At 41.6% G+C, this 15,463-nt stretch overlaps 2 protein-coding genes across 3 annotated transcripts in view; one reads left to right on the forward strand and one right to left on the reverse strand.

The window, feature by feature from the left end:
* The window catches only part of spire1a (spire-type actin nucleation factor 1a), a 29,421-nt gene extending 25,324 nt beyond the window's left edge, over positions 1–4,097 (forward strand). For both annotated transcript variants that reach the window (XM_070846815.1, XM_070846816.1), the window contains 5 exons: positions 1,133–1,270; positions 1,359–1,429; positions 1,682–1,709; positions 1,859–2,022; positions 2,198–4,097. In XM_070846815.1, the coding sequence (XP_070702916.1) occupies positions 1,133–1,270; positions 1,359–1,429; positions 1,682–1,709; positions 1,859–2,022; positions 2,198–2,468 (672 nt within the window). In that variant the 3' untranslated portion in view covers positions 2,469–4,097. The remainder of the gene's footprint in view (positions 1–1,132; positions 1,271–1,358; positions 1,430–1,681; positions 1,710–1,858; positions 2,023–2,197) is intronic.
* A 3,867-nt stretch (positions 4,098–7,964) lies between these two features.
* Positions 7,965–10,569, reverse strand: klhl38a (kelch-like family member 38a). The gene is made up of 3 exons (XM_070846992.1): positions 9,214–10,569; positions 8,927–9,032; positions 7,965–8,301 (listed from the first exon to the last, which is right to left on the reverse strand). The coding sequence occupies exons 1-3, from the start codon at positions 10,567–10,569 to the stop codon at positions 8,012–8,014; spliced, it is 1,752 nt and encodes a 583-aa protein (XP_070703093.1). The 3' UTR covers positions 7,965–8,011.
* Positions 10,570–15,463: the final 4,894 nt, after the last annotated feature.

Below are 15,463 nucleotides of genomic sequence, written 5' to 3' on the forward strand. Positions count from 1 at the left end.
TAATGTAAGGAGAGAGTTACTAAACTATAGTAAACATTTGTCTTTAAAAGGTTGACTGTAGATAATAATAATATAATACTTGGCATATTCTGAAAATATCCTTATAGTTTCATATAGTTCTTTGATTAAATTGTATTAAGTGTGTTGTATGTGTATAGCTTGTTGGAATATAAGGATGTCCTGTTCCCTCTGTCTGCTGGTCAGGTGGGAGCCGCCAGTGGTTCTCAGGGCACGGTACGTCACTGTTACTGCATATTGTAAAATTGTATCATCAGAGGCACACAGCACTGTGTGGGGAACCCATCCTTTATTAGAACCCTGTGTCATTCAATCGATTTGTTTCAGAAAAATGGGACCATGTGTTGTGACCATTTGTGTGAACGGGAGGTCTGCATCACACTGAAAATAACTTTGGGGGGGGGGGGGGATAAAATGAAGAGAGCTGAGAAATTATCTGTAAACATTTCACAGTTTCTAATCCAAATCGACCGAAGGGCACTGAGAGTAAATGATTGGTGAAGAAGTCCCCTGAGCTATTTTCACTTCTGTGGAGTTTGACATTGGGTGCAATATATTGAGAGGAGATGAATATGCTGGAGGTGTTGAATAGGCTCCCAAACATGCCACAAATCTCGACCACTGCTTTGCACCATGATGGGGGTCCACTTGCAAATTAGTTATGTGTGAATGGCTGTAAAACATTGATTCACATGGAAAATAGTCAGTTAGTGTAAGTTCATTGAATGACGATAAAAGTAAGTAGTGCAGACAAGAAAACTGACCATGTTGAGCTGGCTGCAGTTATCTGTTGAAGCTGTTTTTGTTGTTTTGTTGCTGTTTTGGACCCGTGGTCAGGAATAAAGTAAATGGAATAACTGAATTAAGTAAATTAATAGCTAAAAGCTGTGGACCACCATCATATGTTCAGTGGAAGCATCATTTTTTTGTGGGTGTTTTTTTTTTTTTTTCATCTCGACTGTATTACTTTTGTGCTTTTTGCCACATTCACATGGTGTTAGTCTCATTGGCAGGGGATACCATCGCTTCATGCTGTTTCACTGTTTTGGGTTATCTGTTTCCTAATCTGCATGTATATGGGTAGTTTGCTGATGTTTGTGTGTTTCTCCTGCAGGAGGAGTTCTGCTACCCAGTGGAGTGTCTGGCTCTGACGGTGGAGGAGGTGATGCACATCAGGCAGGTTCTGGTCAAGGCCGAGCTGGAAAAGTTTCAGCAGTACAAAGACATCTACACCGCCCTCAAGAAAGGAAAGGTAGACACCATTTTGCCGTCGGAGTGATCATTTTCCTGAGTCATCGCTTCAGTATAACCGATTCTATGTATTGTCTTCACCTCTCTAGCTTTGCTTTTCGTGTCGGACCAAGAGGTTCTCCCTTTTCACCTGGTCCTACACCTGCCAGTTCTGCAAAAGGTACATTCAGTCACTATTACTAGAACTACTCGACTTACAGGGCAACTCCACCAATTTTACTCTGTTTACAGGTCTTACAGGTCAATTATATAGTGGGGAAAAACTATTTTCGATCGTCTTTGTTTTAAACCATCTATCATGAGTCCAACAATGCTATGGGAGTGCAATGCTAAATCGGTGGAGTACTCTTCAGTTATACACATCTGTTTAGTAATGTTCAACTCAATTTAAGTTAATTTTTATCTTCTCCAGGCCTGTGTGTTCCCAGTGCTCTAAAAAGGTAGGAGGCTGCTGACTTACATTCAACACACTTTTGAACTTTCACTTTAGAAACGCCTGATACACTTGACACCCGATGATCGCTTAATGAACTGCATATACTGTATGAGAATTTAAAACTTTTTTAAACTATTTTGTATTTTTCTTCAGATGCGGCTGCCATCTAAGCCCTACTCCACTTTGCCCATCTATTCTCTGGGCCCCAGTGCTGTGGCTAAAGAAGAGGCAAGTGGATCATCTGCCCCTGCTGAGCCAGAAAAAAACCCTTTTGGGTCTGGACATAGTCGACACAGCCTACGCAGAAGTGTTTACAAGTATGTACTATAGAACCCCCCATTTCTTTATTTCTTTATATATATATATATATATATATATATATATATATATATACACACACACACACACACACATATATATGTACACACTGAGCAAATGTGGTGAAAATGTTGTGCTTTGTCAGATTAGTTCCTTATTTCTTTCTCTCCGCAGGTTGTCTAAGCACAGCAGCAGTAGTAGCAGCAAAGATGGACGCTCACAGGACGAGCCAGAGCTGCCCAAGGAGCTTACAGAGGACTGGGTCACCATGGAGATCTGTGTAGACTGCAAAAAGTTCATCACAGAAATCATCTCCTCCAGCAAGCGCAGCCTGTCCGTGGCCACCAAGCGTGCCCGTCTGAATCGCAAAACTCAATCCTTCTACATGTCATCGTCTAACTCTGTTAACTTCAGGCCCTCTGAGCGTACCATCAATGAGATATAGAGAGGGGGACCGCCTCGTGCACTTTTTGTTCATGCCTTTCCCAGAGCTTAGTCGTTCAATAGAAAAAAAATTGATCCCTTCCCCAGCTTTTCAGGCCTAGTTCACTGTGATGGTGAAGCCAGTCCACCCCACCCCAAAGTTAGCAAAGGTTTTTGTACCTAACCCCGTCTCAGGAAAACTTGGCACGCTATGATTGGCTATGACAGATCAGGACTTGACAGTAGCTGCCAGATAACAAAGGAGAGCCATGTTTCTACAAATCAGTGATAATTCAAGGCTGATGTCACTATTATGAACCAGGTAAGAGAATGTATATTTGACATAAGAGTGGGATCACATGATGCAGAAAGCCAAAAGCTGCAGTGACGACGTGTAAATAGTAAAAACGGCCCTTCCCGAAGCTTAGCTTTGAATAAGTTTTCCAGTTCCTGTTTACTTCTAGCACTCAGGAAGAACAACAGATTGTCTTTTGACAGAAATGCACTGTAGATCCTACTGTCAGGTCTGTTGGGGTAGATCTCTGCCGCGCCCCTGCCCCTCTTTTATTCTTCCAGCAACAATTATGCCAAATGTTACATCATTATTTTTTTTTAGCCAGTTTAAATGCACATTTACTGTTCTCTCATGTTGTAGGGAAGACACATTGAGGGGTGTGAATGGTCAGATTATTTTTCTGGGTGAGTTTTAGCCATTAGTTTTAATGTATGTTCAATTCTGTGCCTGGTGCCAAAATGTAATTTCTTTCTTTGAATGCCTTTGTAGTTCTGGACCTACTGTACATATGTGTGATAAACTCAATGGGAGACATTTTGGGGAAATCCACGGTTCGGTTTCTTGCCCTTCCATGTTCTGAGATGGGCAATAGAAGCACAGAAATGTAGGGTTACGGATGTGTACATGCTGTATATCTTAATTGTTCCAAATTTAAATTTAATATAAAAAAAATTAACTAAGTAGAAGTATGATTTTACCATGTTTTAAGAGTTCTGCCTCTGGAGTTTCTTTATTTGAAATTCTTCTCCGAAACCTTTATTATTAGTGTTATATTTGTGTCAATGTAATATATAAAGATTTTATTTCTGTTATATAGTTTAAAAACTCCTCAGTGTTAAAATACTTCTAAGTTGCAAATCGCACTTTTATTGGACCAATTTATTGTTTCTGTTGGGTTTTTTGTCTTAATTAATAATGATTATTAAAATCTTTGTTTTTCACCTCGTGGGGGGTCCATAGTGCCATTTCCCAGGGTTCTTCATGAATGAAAGTTTGTGTGAATGCTAATAGGTTGTTTCTAAGAATGGAATAATAGCTAAAACAAAACACTCCAATGAATTGAATGTAGGCATTTTTAAGTGTATAACTGTCATTTAATATGCTTTATGAACTTTTATTCCCTTTCAGAAGACTCTGACACACACACACACACACACACACACACACTCTCACAGGTTCATATAGTGTGTTTTGTGACAGTTGTTACCAAACGAACACAAAGCCTAACCAGCGCCGTTTTCCAGTGAAGCCGTACATCAGACCAGTTTATTTTAGACTTCTGTAAGGAATGTATGCATGCTGTATTGTGATCTGTTTGTTTTTATCAAAGAAATTATAATAAAATCATGATTCTTACGTTTGATGCAATTTTCCTGAGACAGAATTCAAAGCTTGTTGTTAAATTTACTGCAGCACAGAAATGTTCAGTGATACAGAGCACACAGTGCAAAGTCACATTAGACAGCAGAGGGCGACAGAGGGGCACTGAAGGGAAATCCTCCTTTCTGGGCTCCACATCAACCTGTGGTGTTGGGGACATCAGGTGGTGGAAGGTGTTTACTACAGACCTGTTAAGTTATCACTTGGATACATCTGATTATGCTCAGTGAGCAACACAACAGACACAGTCTCTGCAATTAGCCAGCTACAATATTTAAAACTGCAGAAATGGTGAAAGACGCCTTTTTCTTGCAAGTAGCACTAATCAAATATTTCTTTCATCCTGACTTTTATTTTGCTTTATTTAATGTTACTCTAATATTAAATGAAAAAGAAACCATAATGTTAAAATTATTTCATTCTGTTACTTATTTTCACTTAAATGCTACTGCCCAGTACTTGTGTTAATAATCCTGGCCCCGAGGGCTCACTGCCCTGCATGTTTTAGGGTGTTTCCCTGCTCCAACACACCAGATTAAAATGATCAGTTCATGACCCATTCATTTGAATCAGGCGTGTAGGGAAACACCGGTCTAGTATTCCATCCACAAATTAGATGAAAGTTTGAGTGTGTACACTGTAGGCATTTTATTATAACCAAAACCTTTAGTTCTTCACACGCACCTCATTCTAGAATCAAATGAAGAGGGTGATGTATTTGTAGTACTTGTGTGAAAGAGAAAGGCAGAACCCCTTTGTGCTCCACCTCCTGGCGGTACAGGTGTCCGTCACACTAACACGGGGTAAAGTTACAGACTGGCAATGGGCCCTCTCACATGACACAGCAGGGAAACCCCTCAAGTAGTATCTAAAACTACTTCAAGCAGGTTTCCTTCTCTTCTCATGAACTAAAAGGACTTGAGGATAAATTGGTGTTACTGATTGATTTGTACTTTACCTTACATTTCACCCTTAGGCTACCCAGTAGTACTAATACTGTGTAAGACCTGACGGATTATTCACATTTTAACTAAAAAATGAAGGTGGCTTGTTGCAAAAACACCCACAAGGTTTATGCAGGGTAAGGTTTATCCTGGTGGCTCCTACAGTTCTTCTAACCACAGTTATTGCATGTGTGTCTGCACACACACACACACACACACACACACAGAGTGGGCTAGCAATGAAATGCTATCCCTTGATGGGTTAGTAACAGACACTGAAAATAACCTGCCGGGCCACAGCCTCCCTAAAGGGTGACCCTCACACACTGGTTTCTATGGAAAGAAAGAAAGCAAACACAGTCAATAAACAGTCTGAATATGATGTGTATTTAGCAGCAGCTCAATAAAAAGTTTCACAGGGTGCTGTTCTCAAATGCTGCTCTGGCTAACAGACGAGCATATGACATCTGACTCAGCTTGTGGCAAATCATTCATGATGGTCACAGTTGTTGGCTGGTAGGTTCTAACTTTAAGGTTTTAATGCGATGCATGTGTGTCTTCATAATGATTTGGTCAAGCATCCGAATCCACACACAGACACATAAACTAAGGGTGCTTGTGAGGCATCCAGAGTGACCAGGCTAACAAGGAGCCATTTAACTCAATGACAGTCTGGGCTTGCTAATGTGGGATGGGATGGAATTCCCTTTTGGTCGCTGCTCCTGGGCAAGTTTCAATGTTTCCCCACTAATGAGCAGGGATTAAAATGTAAGAGTGAAATCTGATCCTGCATCTCCTCCCCTGAGGTCAACTTCAGCAGAGGGCTGCATACAAATAGGCCAACCATACAAACAGTGAGCCTCTCAGGGGGACGCTGGTAACTACATATTTAGCCTCCTCTTGCCAGACGCTCTTTATAATGAGAATGTGGCCTGAAGGGTCAAGAGGTTGACGCATGTCGTGTCAAACTGTAACATAAAGCAGTGTGTACATTTCATGCCAGACAAACTGTTTTAAGTTCTCATAATAATACATATAATATTACAACAGAGTTAAATATAATGCAGTACTTGCAGGACGCTGGTACTTGTGGTACTTAATGATGTACGCAGAACAAATGTGTCACCTGATAGCAAGTGAACATGTTTATGTGTGCGTGTCAACAATGTTCCCTTGAGTATGAAGGGAGCATGACTCAGCCAGTCGGCAGACACATGGAGAACAATTTAAATCTGCACAAAGTTCAGTAAAACAATAACAAAACTTGCTGTCCAAAAACAGATTCTATTATTTAGAAATCTGATTTTGTCTGCAGTGTCACCACATACAGTTCATATACATAAATAACAGTGTTCCTTTATAAACCACGTCACAAACAAGGAAATCAATATCGAAAATATAAGCATACTGCATAGTAGAAAATAAAACATTTTAAAGGGAAAAAAATGCAAGAGAAAGTCAATTGTGCAAGTAGCAGCAACACATTATGCACCATGCAGTTGATCAGTCTTAAATAGACAGACTCGCTGCAGGGATGCTTGCCATGGATGATCCAATTGGGTGATAACAGGGTTGCCATGGTGATTGTTACCATGGCCAAGGGCTGGAGCACAGCAGTGGATGTGTGCTCCATAAGGGTCAAGAGGGTTTCAGAGCCAAGTCAGAAGCAACGGCGGTGGCCTGTTTTGGTGGCAAGGGTGGTTCCACAGTCTGACTGTCTAACATCTTCCTCTGATACAATTTTTCCTCAGATGAATAAAAGACTGACTGGTCGGCATGTTTGTGAGAAACCACCTGCAGGTTACACGTGTACATGAGGCTGCTGTAGGCTGCAAACCCTAAAAATCTCATCATCACTATTTCCAGTCATAGTTGCCCTCAGCAGGTCACTGCATCCCTTTTTACACTCTTGCCCTCAAAGGCAGCATTGTCACATGTCCTTGCATCAACATAGCTGCCTGTGAAGCCATTTACTCTATCTAGCAAATTAGATGGTGAAATTAAAAGTAAACCACCACCAAACTACTCAAATCTTTGAGTTCACAGTGCTTCAACTAACCTAAAACATCACGTCTTTTTATTCTAATTAAAGTTACATACACTACTTACGTACACTTCATGAATTGCGAGCGAAAACATAAATGAAACAAATACAGAACATGCTTTGTTGGGCGTTGTAGGAACAATTCTCAAAGTCATAAATCAAGCCACTTAAACTGGAATAAAGTTGGCCCAGATAATTTCAGATAAGTAAAATTGTGCTTCTCATCAGTGTTTCAATATGATAGACTACTGTGCTTTGCATGGGGAGCTTGTCTGCGTACTGTCACAATTGTTCTCATCACCAAGTGTGCTTTGATAGAAGTATGTGGGTCAAGGAGGAATGTATTTTCTATAAAGTGCAATTTTATCAGCTGTCTGCTCTGTCATTTTCAGTTTTACAAGAAAAGCAGACCTCATAGAATTAACAAGCAGCCAGTCACATAATTCCCCATGTATTTAAACGTTACATAATAGTCAACTGCAGCTGCCAGGCAGTGATATACTGTATGTAAATGTCTGGGAAATTAAAGCATTAACACTTTTAGTTACCATCAAAGTGCAGCCATCTGCGGAAAGAGTCTTTTGGATTACATATGTGTCTGAACAGCTGCTTGTTGTGTAAGTATGTCTCCCGTCTCGTCATCTCTTGGGTTCATAGTTCAGTTCCACCCCAGGTGCCTTAGAAATGGCACCTCTGCTCGTCAGCTGAGCTCGCCTTTGATTCCGGTGAAAGTCAGCCTGGCCTAACGTGCCGCTAAGTTGTGGCAGAGACTGAGCTGCGTGAAGGAATGCAGTCAGCTTGAAATGGTTTCCCATTTGTGTAATTAGGGCCCAATAAATCGTGGCAAAGGGGAGGTGAAGAACAAGAAAAGCATTTGCCCAAGTGGCTGGCTGGGTGGTGGGTCATGGCGGGTTGGGCCTGTTGGAAACACAGACCAGCGGCAGGGATCCGTGGTCAAATAACTTATATGGCAAAGACCCTTTCGAGGTCCAAACGTCAGTCTTCGGGTCGTAACACTCGAAGCAGTCTGAGTCCTCAATGACATCATGTCCGTTGAGGATCCGTCCGCCGGTGACATAGAGCTTGTTGTTGATCACTGTGGCGCTGTGATGCATCCGTCGTTCCTTTAGATTCTCACATTTGACGAATTTGTTGGCTTTGGTGTCGTAGGCGATCATTCGCCTGGTGTATCCTGGAAATTAGATTTTCATTTAGTCAACTTTGAAGAATAAGTGATGATAAAGTCTGGTGATGTTTTATGTTATTCTTATTTTCAACAATTTTTTTGACGCATTTGACTTTCTCCTCTGTGCCACCTCCACCGTGGTCTAAAACTATTAAAATCCCATTACTGAGCAACCCTGTTCCACTGGGAGGCATGTTTTTTCATTATAGTGGATGTGGGCGACACACACTGTCCTGCTGCTAGAAAGACTTGTGCACCAAATGTGTATTAGTCTGTTGCTGAAAATAGTCCCAAACAAATGTACCGTTTACTCCAGTATGACTAATGTTTGATAAAAGCTACAGTGCCCAGCTGTTTTAAAAAATTACTCTGCCTTTTTAAAAAGTGAAAATCATATTTTTATTCTATTTCTATTGAAGATTTACATCTTCAGTAGGAACCAGTAGGCTCATGGCCGATTGCCGAGTCTGGAAGTCGAACAGTACTGAGAGACTGACTAACACACTGATTTTGGTCTTATGATAGGATTTGTTGTTGATGATTTAAAATTCAATTAAAATCCACAGCTACTGTAAAGATGTTAACGACCGTACTGTAAACTGTACAGCAGATGGAGATTTATTGAACTCACCTCCTATGATATAGATCTTGTCTTCAATGACTGCAGCAGGAGCACAAACGTTTTTCACCGTTCTCGTCTCAAGCCTGGACCACAAGTTACGAGAGATGTGATACACCTGTTAACACACCACAAACGCCAAAAGACAGTGTTTATCACAGCATAACAGATTGTACTTCACTGTCTGTGTGATATCCCAGTAAAGACCTTTGACTTTTAATCAGCAAACACTGGGAATGAATTCTGTGTAAAGCCATGTCTGTATTTCAGTGGCCACAAAATAGAAAAGTTGTCTCTACCTGAATCAGCCTGACTGGATTCTGCATGGCGTCCTCTCCTCCGAAAACGTAGATCCTCTGATCGCTGGCCGCCACAGCTGGATGCAGCACCGCTGTGGGCATTGGTGCCATGGCTTCCCATTGATTAAACATACTGTTGTATCTCTCTACCGACTGAGAGATTCTCTTGTGCTCCCCAATACCTCCTAACACAAAAATAAAGTGCAGATAGGACACACTTTGGTGGGCATATCGTGGCTCCAACATGGGCTCAGCAGTCCGCCACTGGTTGGTCTTGAGGGAGAGTGTGTAAACTGTGGCGCTAACTGAGCTGTCACCTGATGTCATGCAGAGGCTGAGTCCACCGAGTACATAGAGGATGCTATGTATACACACATATGCAGCTTTGTAGAGGCGCAGAGGGAGCTTGGCCAACCACTGCCAGCGATGAGTCCTTTCATCATAGAGCAGGGCCTCTCGTGAGGTCTGCTCATTGTTTTTGCGTCCTCCAACCACCACCAGTGTTTCCCTGCAGGTGTAACGTCGTGGTGTGGTCCAAAGTGGCTTGAGCTCTCGGCTACACTTGGTGCTGACTGTAAGCATGAGGCGGCGTACTGACTCTATTATCTCAGTACAAAGGGTGGAGGACTGCACCAGCGGGTCATTGGCGATGAACTGGAAGAGGTAAGTTGGATGAATGTAGCGAAGACGGACTTTCTTGAAGAGATCATGGATTGCACCGCGTCGTGAGAACGGGTCATGGTGGATCCACGCCAGGAGGGTCTCAAACACTTGCTCCTCCTCAGCGCAAAGTCGGTCGTCTTCTAGGTAACACATGAGCTCTGGAAGAGACAACTCACAAAAGTCCTCTGTCGCAGCTACATCAGAGAAACACCTCACAGCCATCTCCTTTGCCCTCTCCCTCAAACTCTCACAGTGAAGGATCTCAGACAATCGTATCATACTCAGGCAGTTTTCTGGGCTCAGCTGCTCCTGGAGGAACATGGAACAGGCCTCAAAGAGACCTGCGTAGTGAAGCATGGACGCTGCCTGCATGAGTGGGAGCACAATCTCCATGGTGATAGTGATGCAGCCTGTGTAGACATAGTCCACGATGCCACTCAGGATGTTGGAAGAGATTCCCTTCAGATTCACTCGGGCCTGACTGCTCTCCAAAAAGTTACTGCAAAACATGGCGCGGAAGTATGGGCTGCTGGACACCAGGACATTCCTGTGGCAGGGGATCTCCTGGTGCTCCGTGCAGAGCAGCACGTCTGTCAGGATATGCTCTTGCCGCAGGATGTTCAGCTGGCCAAGCAGGTGGGAGGGAAGTTCTGAGTCTTTAAAAGAGAAAACATCTCGTGGTCTACAGGCCATTCTCTGGGGAGGGTAAAGGAAAGAAAGAGAGACGCATACTGTTGTGTACTGTCTTTTGGAAAGCGATGGTTGACCAGAGCATGGCTACCAATGATGTTACACTGACATTACACAGTTCTGTTAAACTATGGTGATCAAGAAAAACGTTTTTTGAGTGGAGGTATGTTGTTGAAGATCAGTTGCCGTTGATCTACCTCATTTAGGAAATATGTGCATTCACTGTCCCGCCGTGCATCAGAGGAGAAAATCCACTCGACCTTCATGTTTGTACGTTACATGTGAGCCTACATCCAGGAGACAGTTAGCTTAGCATATAGACTGGAAACAGGGGCAAACAGCTTCCCTGGCTCGATTTAAAGGTAGTAAATCTGCATACCCACATTTGTAAAGCACTAAAAACCACATTATACCCATCCATTTATTGTCTACTGCACTATACTCTGTAAGGGTCGCAGGGGGACTGGAGCCAATCACAACTGAAATTGGGATGGAGGGTATACCCTGGACAGGTCACCAGGCAATCACAGGGCCAACGCAAAGAGAAAAACAACCACTCACGCTCATACTTACAAGCAATTTTAAGTCATCAATTAACCTAACCTGCATGTCTTTGGACTGTGAGAGGAAGCCTGAGTACCTGGATTGAACCTGGAGAACCCACGCAAACATACAAACATGCAAACATGCAAACATGCAAACTCCACAGGAAGGCCCTTGCAGATTTGAACCTTGAACCTTATTGCAGTGCACCGCCATGCTGCCCCTACGTTATATCTTATTTGTTTAATTTGGTACAAAAACCAAAGTGTAAAACTGGTTCTGATTTCCATACTAAAAGCTGGTGTTTCATTCTTTCGGGTTAAGGTTAGTTATTTTAAATCATGTATAATTAATTATGCTTTCAGGGAACATAAAGATTACAGTATTGAACAGAGAGATTCTGACTGAACACAGCATTTTCTGCAGAATGACTTGATAAAACAGACTAGCAGAGCTTCACTTTGTCTTTCTTTCATTGGATATTTTATCTGCTTTTCACCTTTGCCCTCTGACTAACAATGCAAATCCCACTGATGGCAAACCCTTTCATTTATTAGCCCTCTCTTAAACTCTTAAAACTCTTGCAGAGCAGCTGCCCTTAATGTGACGATTACTGACTCACAGATTCTGTTTTTAGCCCTTCTAAATTATCGTGATTCATCCATGTAGCATTAGGCCACATCTCCCTTATCCAGCAGCCCATCACTGCTAACATTAACAGAACTGTGTCAACAGACCATCTGTGTTTGTCCCTCCATCCCCCTGAATTTCTCTCTCTGTCCCTCACACTCCCTCCCCATCCCTGTTTCTATTTTCTATATGTTGTTTTTTTCCATCATATTCCTCCGCTCTCATAGTCTCTGTCTGTCCCCCTTGTTGGACAGTTTGTGATGACCCTATTATAATCACCCCCGCGACAGCTACTGATTTACTCCTACTTACGGGGCACAGTCTGTAGGATATATTTGGACAACTGATCATTATTGTATATTATGAAATGCCAATGACTGTGAGAGACATTTGACAACTCAGTGTCTCAGATCAGAAGACCTGCTGTCATAAGGGTCCCTAATGAAAAACTGCATCAGTAGTCACACTTACATATACATTATATTCAATCTCTTTCTAGTTAGTCATCAACAATGCTAATAATAATAGTATAATAGTAATAAATTGTGTTTCATGCAACTATCATCATGACAGACAGTAATTAAAAAAACTCTTAATACTATAACCAAATGCCAAAGCTGATTTTAAATACAAAATATTACAGTAATAATCATTTAGGTAATTGAAAATGTGGCACATAGCTGGATTATATCAGCTGTGTCTGACACCATTAAGCCTGAAAGAAAGCATTAATGATAAAATTAATAAAAAGAGGATACAATTGCAGCAGATACTGAGGGCACTGCTGAAGAAATTGTGGTGTTACACAATAAAAGCTTAGTATTGAGGAATTTGAATGTCAGATTTGTGTCAAACTGATGAGTTTGAGAGAAACGTCTGGCACATGAACCTGTTGCCAGTTCATCAGCAACATCTGTGACTCAGTGAATCCTTACCTCTTGCCCTCAGAAAATCAATAACATCCGAAATGTCTGGACGGTCTGTTCAGAGGAAATATCAGTTCCAATCAAGAGAGAACCAAAGCATTATCCAGAGAGAAAGTGGGTAGTAGTCAGGGAGAGAGAAGGAGCATGACAGAGAAACGACGAGGCTCTCCAGTTAGGCGCTGTGGAGCTCGCCATGAGGCCACTGTGTACATTCCTGCATCTAAGAATAGTATCCTGGGCCACTGTGACTCCAGCCAGGCCTCTCATGTGACACAGAGCTGTTTGGTACCCAGTTGCCAGCTTAACAGCTCTGCCAGGGTCTGGTGGAGAAAGTGTTTACAATAGCCATGGGAGGGAGAATCATCACAGGGTACTGACTCAGCCATCGAGCCCACCCAGGCTGGTGTTTAATCCAAGTGTCCCCGAGCTGCTAACCCATGTCCATCTTCCTGTGCTGTTTAAGTCCTCCTCTTCTCCTCCTCCTCCCTCCTGTGTGTAACCCAGGATGAAGGTAAATATAGAGCAGCGCTGATGGGCCTGCTTGATCAGAAGAAACAGCTGTAAGAACTGGGCTCAGGCTGCCTCAAGATGTGGTGGTGTTTCTGCGTGTTGTCAGTGGTTGTTACTACTACTACTACTCACCTTACCTTGTAGTAATGTGTATGTCATGTTGCCATATAGCATCCATTACCCTCAATCCTGGATATAGTGGAGATCTACATACTATGGTCTCAGTGGTATTTTTGGCCTATACATCTAGTTTGATTATTCATAGATTTAACGGTTAGTGATATTTTTTTTACTCAACTACTCTGCTGGAATAATTTGGTGTGGAGAACTCTTTAGTTGACACAGAGTAATGGTTCTTAGCCTGTGGGTCAGGCCCCTGCAAAGGTTCACTAAGCAAAATGCGCTTACTGGTTGTAACACTGAGTTTTGCAAGTTAAACACTTTTACTGTGAGCTAGTAACTGGAGGATAAGTTCAGTTTGCATTAGCAGTAACTTCGTGCAGCTCTGATGAGAGTGAACAGTAAACAATGAGGCTGATATCAACAAGATAAAATTACAAACAGTAATGCTGGATTACATTAATTGTTATCAGTGACTCGCATGTGTGCATTTGAATCCAGGTCGGGGATAGCGAACTCTGCCACTAACAATGCTATATGTACTATTTAGAGAGTGAATAGAAAATGTAAATACAGTGAATAGCTGTTGCTAGAAAATATCAGCCAGAAATAGAATGAAAAACAGGGTTTAATTTCATCAAAATCTTAAGGATTATAGCTTTAAATGCTTCTGTTCTAAAAATAATTGAACAAGTCCATGAACACAGTGAGAATATCAACTTGTTTCCAGTGTAAATCAATTAGTAATCAATAATTTTGTAAATCAAGTTTGAATTTTCTTCATTATAGAGCAATAACACGCTTTATTCTTCCATACACAGACACTAATTTCCAGAAAATTCTTGAAACAAGTTGCTCTTCTTTGGGAACAGATTGAGAACAATCTGTCTTTTTCAATTGTTTTTTGAGGATTTTTTTCTTTTTTTTTCACCTCTTCGGGCCACTGAAAATCCTTCAAATCAATCTGTCTGAGAAGAAACACACTGCTCACAGCTTCTGTCCACATTGAAACCAGAACCTCTGTCAAAAGGTTATAAGTAGCCATTATTTCATTTTAAGGGGTCACAAGAAGGCTGGGAAACAGCGATATGGAGGAACAAACAGATGAATCTCATACCCTGCTGAAAGATAAAAATGAATCTGGACAGAATATCTTGTAACATTATTTGAAGTCACTGATGGGAAAGATTTAAAAAGAAATGAAATGTATTCTCCTTTGATGTCATAACCTCCTGTTTCCACTCAGACAGATACGGCTCTGAGGCATTTGAGCCTCCTTTTCCTCGCGGCTGATATCACTGAGATGTCATTTATCTCACACGGGGGCCTTATCTTCGCGCCCTCTCTCAAGTGTACCCCCTCGGCTCCTGAGGCAGTGAGATGAAATATTGTCATGTTTGTTTTGCAGCATGTGACAAGGAACTGAAGTTGCATCCGGGCAGATTGAATGACATAGCTGCAAGAAAGTGAGCTGTCAGCAAGTCAGACATTACGACATGCAGGAACAGGCAGCTTTGGTGAACTTTGTCACACGGTGAAATCCTACACTGTGTTACCAGTTACAAAGTGACAACTACATGCTCATAGGTCACGGTGCGCACTGCAGACTCCTTCAGGGGCGAAGCTGAAAATCTGACAATAACCAGTTTGTGGTTGAGGTGCGAGAAGAAGATTGAAAGTTTTCACTTTCACTTTATCTTACTGGCTTAAATCCTCCCTTTCTTGACCCAGTAATAATCCTACTACAGAAAGTCTAATGATGGATTTGAGGACTTCTATTTAGATCCACTGATAGAGCTCAGGACTGAAAGTATACAGTGATAAATCATCACTTTGTACCATTTTTATGATCTGATTTATTGGAAGCAACTTGAAAAGCCAAATGAAGAACATTTCTGTTTTGAAGACATGTTAATGGCCTGTGTTTGCCTTTAAACATGAGCCTTTTACCAGGTACCAAATTATGTTTTGTCAGTTAAGATATAAAAATAAACATAAAACCTTTTTTTCTTGCACCGAATTGATCTATCTATCTATCTATCTATCTATCTATCTATCTATCTATCTATCTATCTATCTATCATATTTTTACTTTTACTTGCATGACTTTCTTTTTATAAATGTTGTATGAGCATTGATGGGGGAAACGTGCATAGGAACAAACATTT

The sequence above is a fragment of the Pempheris klunzingeri genome, chromosome 16 (genome assembly GCF_042242105.1).
Source record: "Pempheris klunzingeri isolate RE-2024b chromosome 16, fPemKlu1.hap1, whole genome shotgun sequence".
Classification (NCBI taxonomy): Eukaryota; Metazoa; Chordata; class Actinopteri; order Acropomatiformes; family Pempheridae; genus Pempheris; species Pempheris klunzingeri.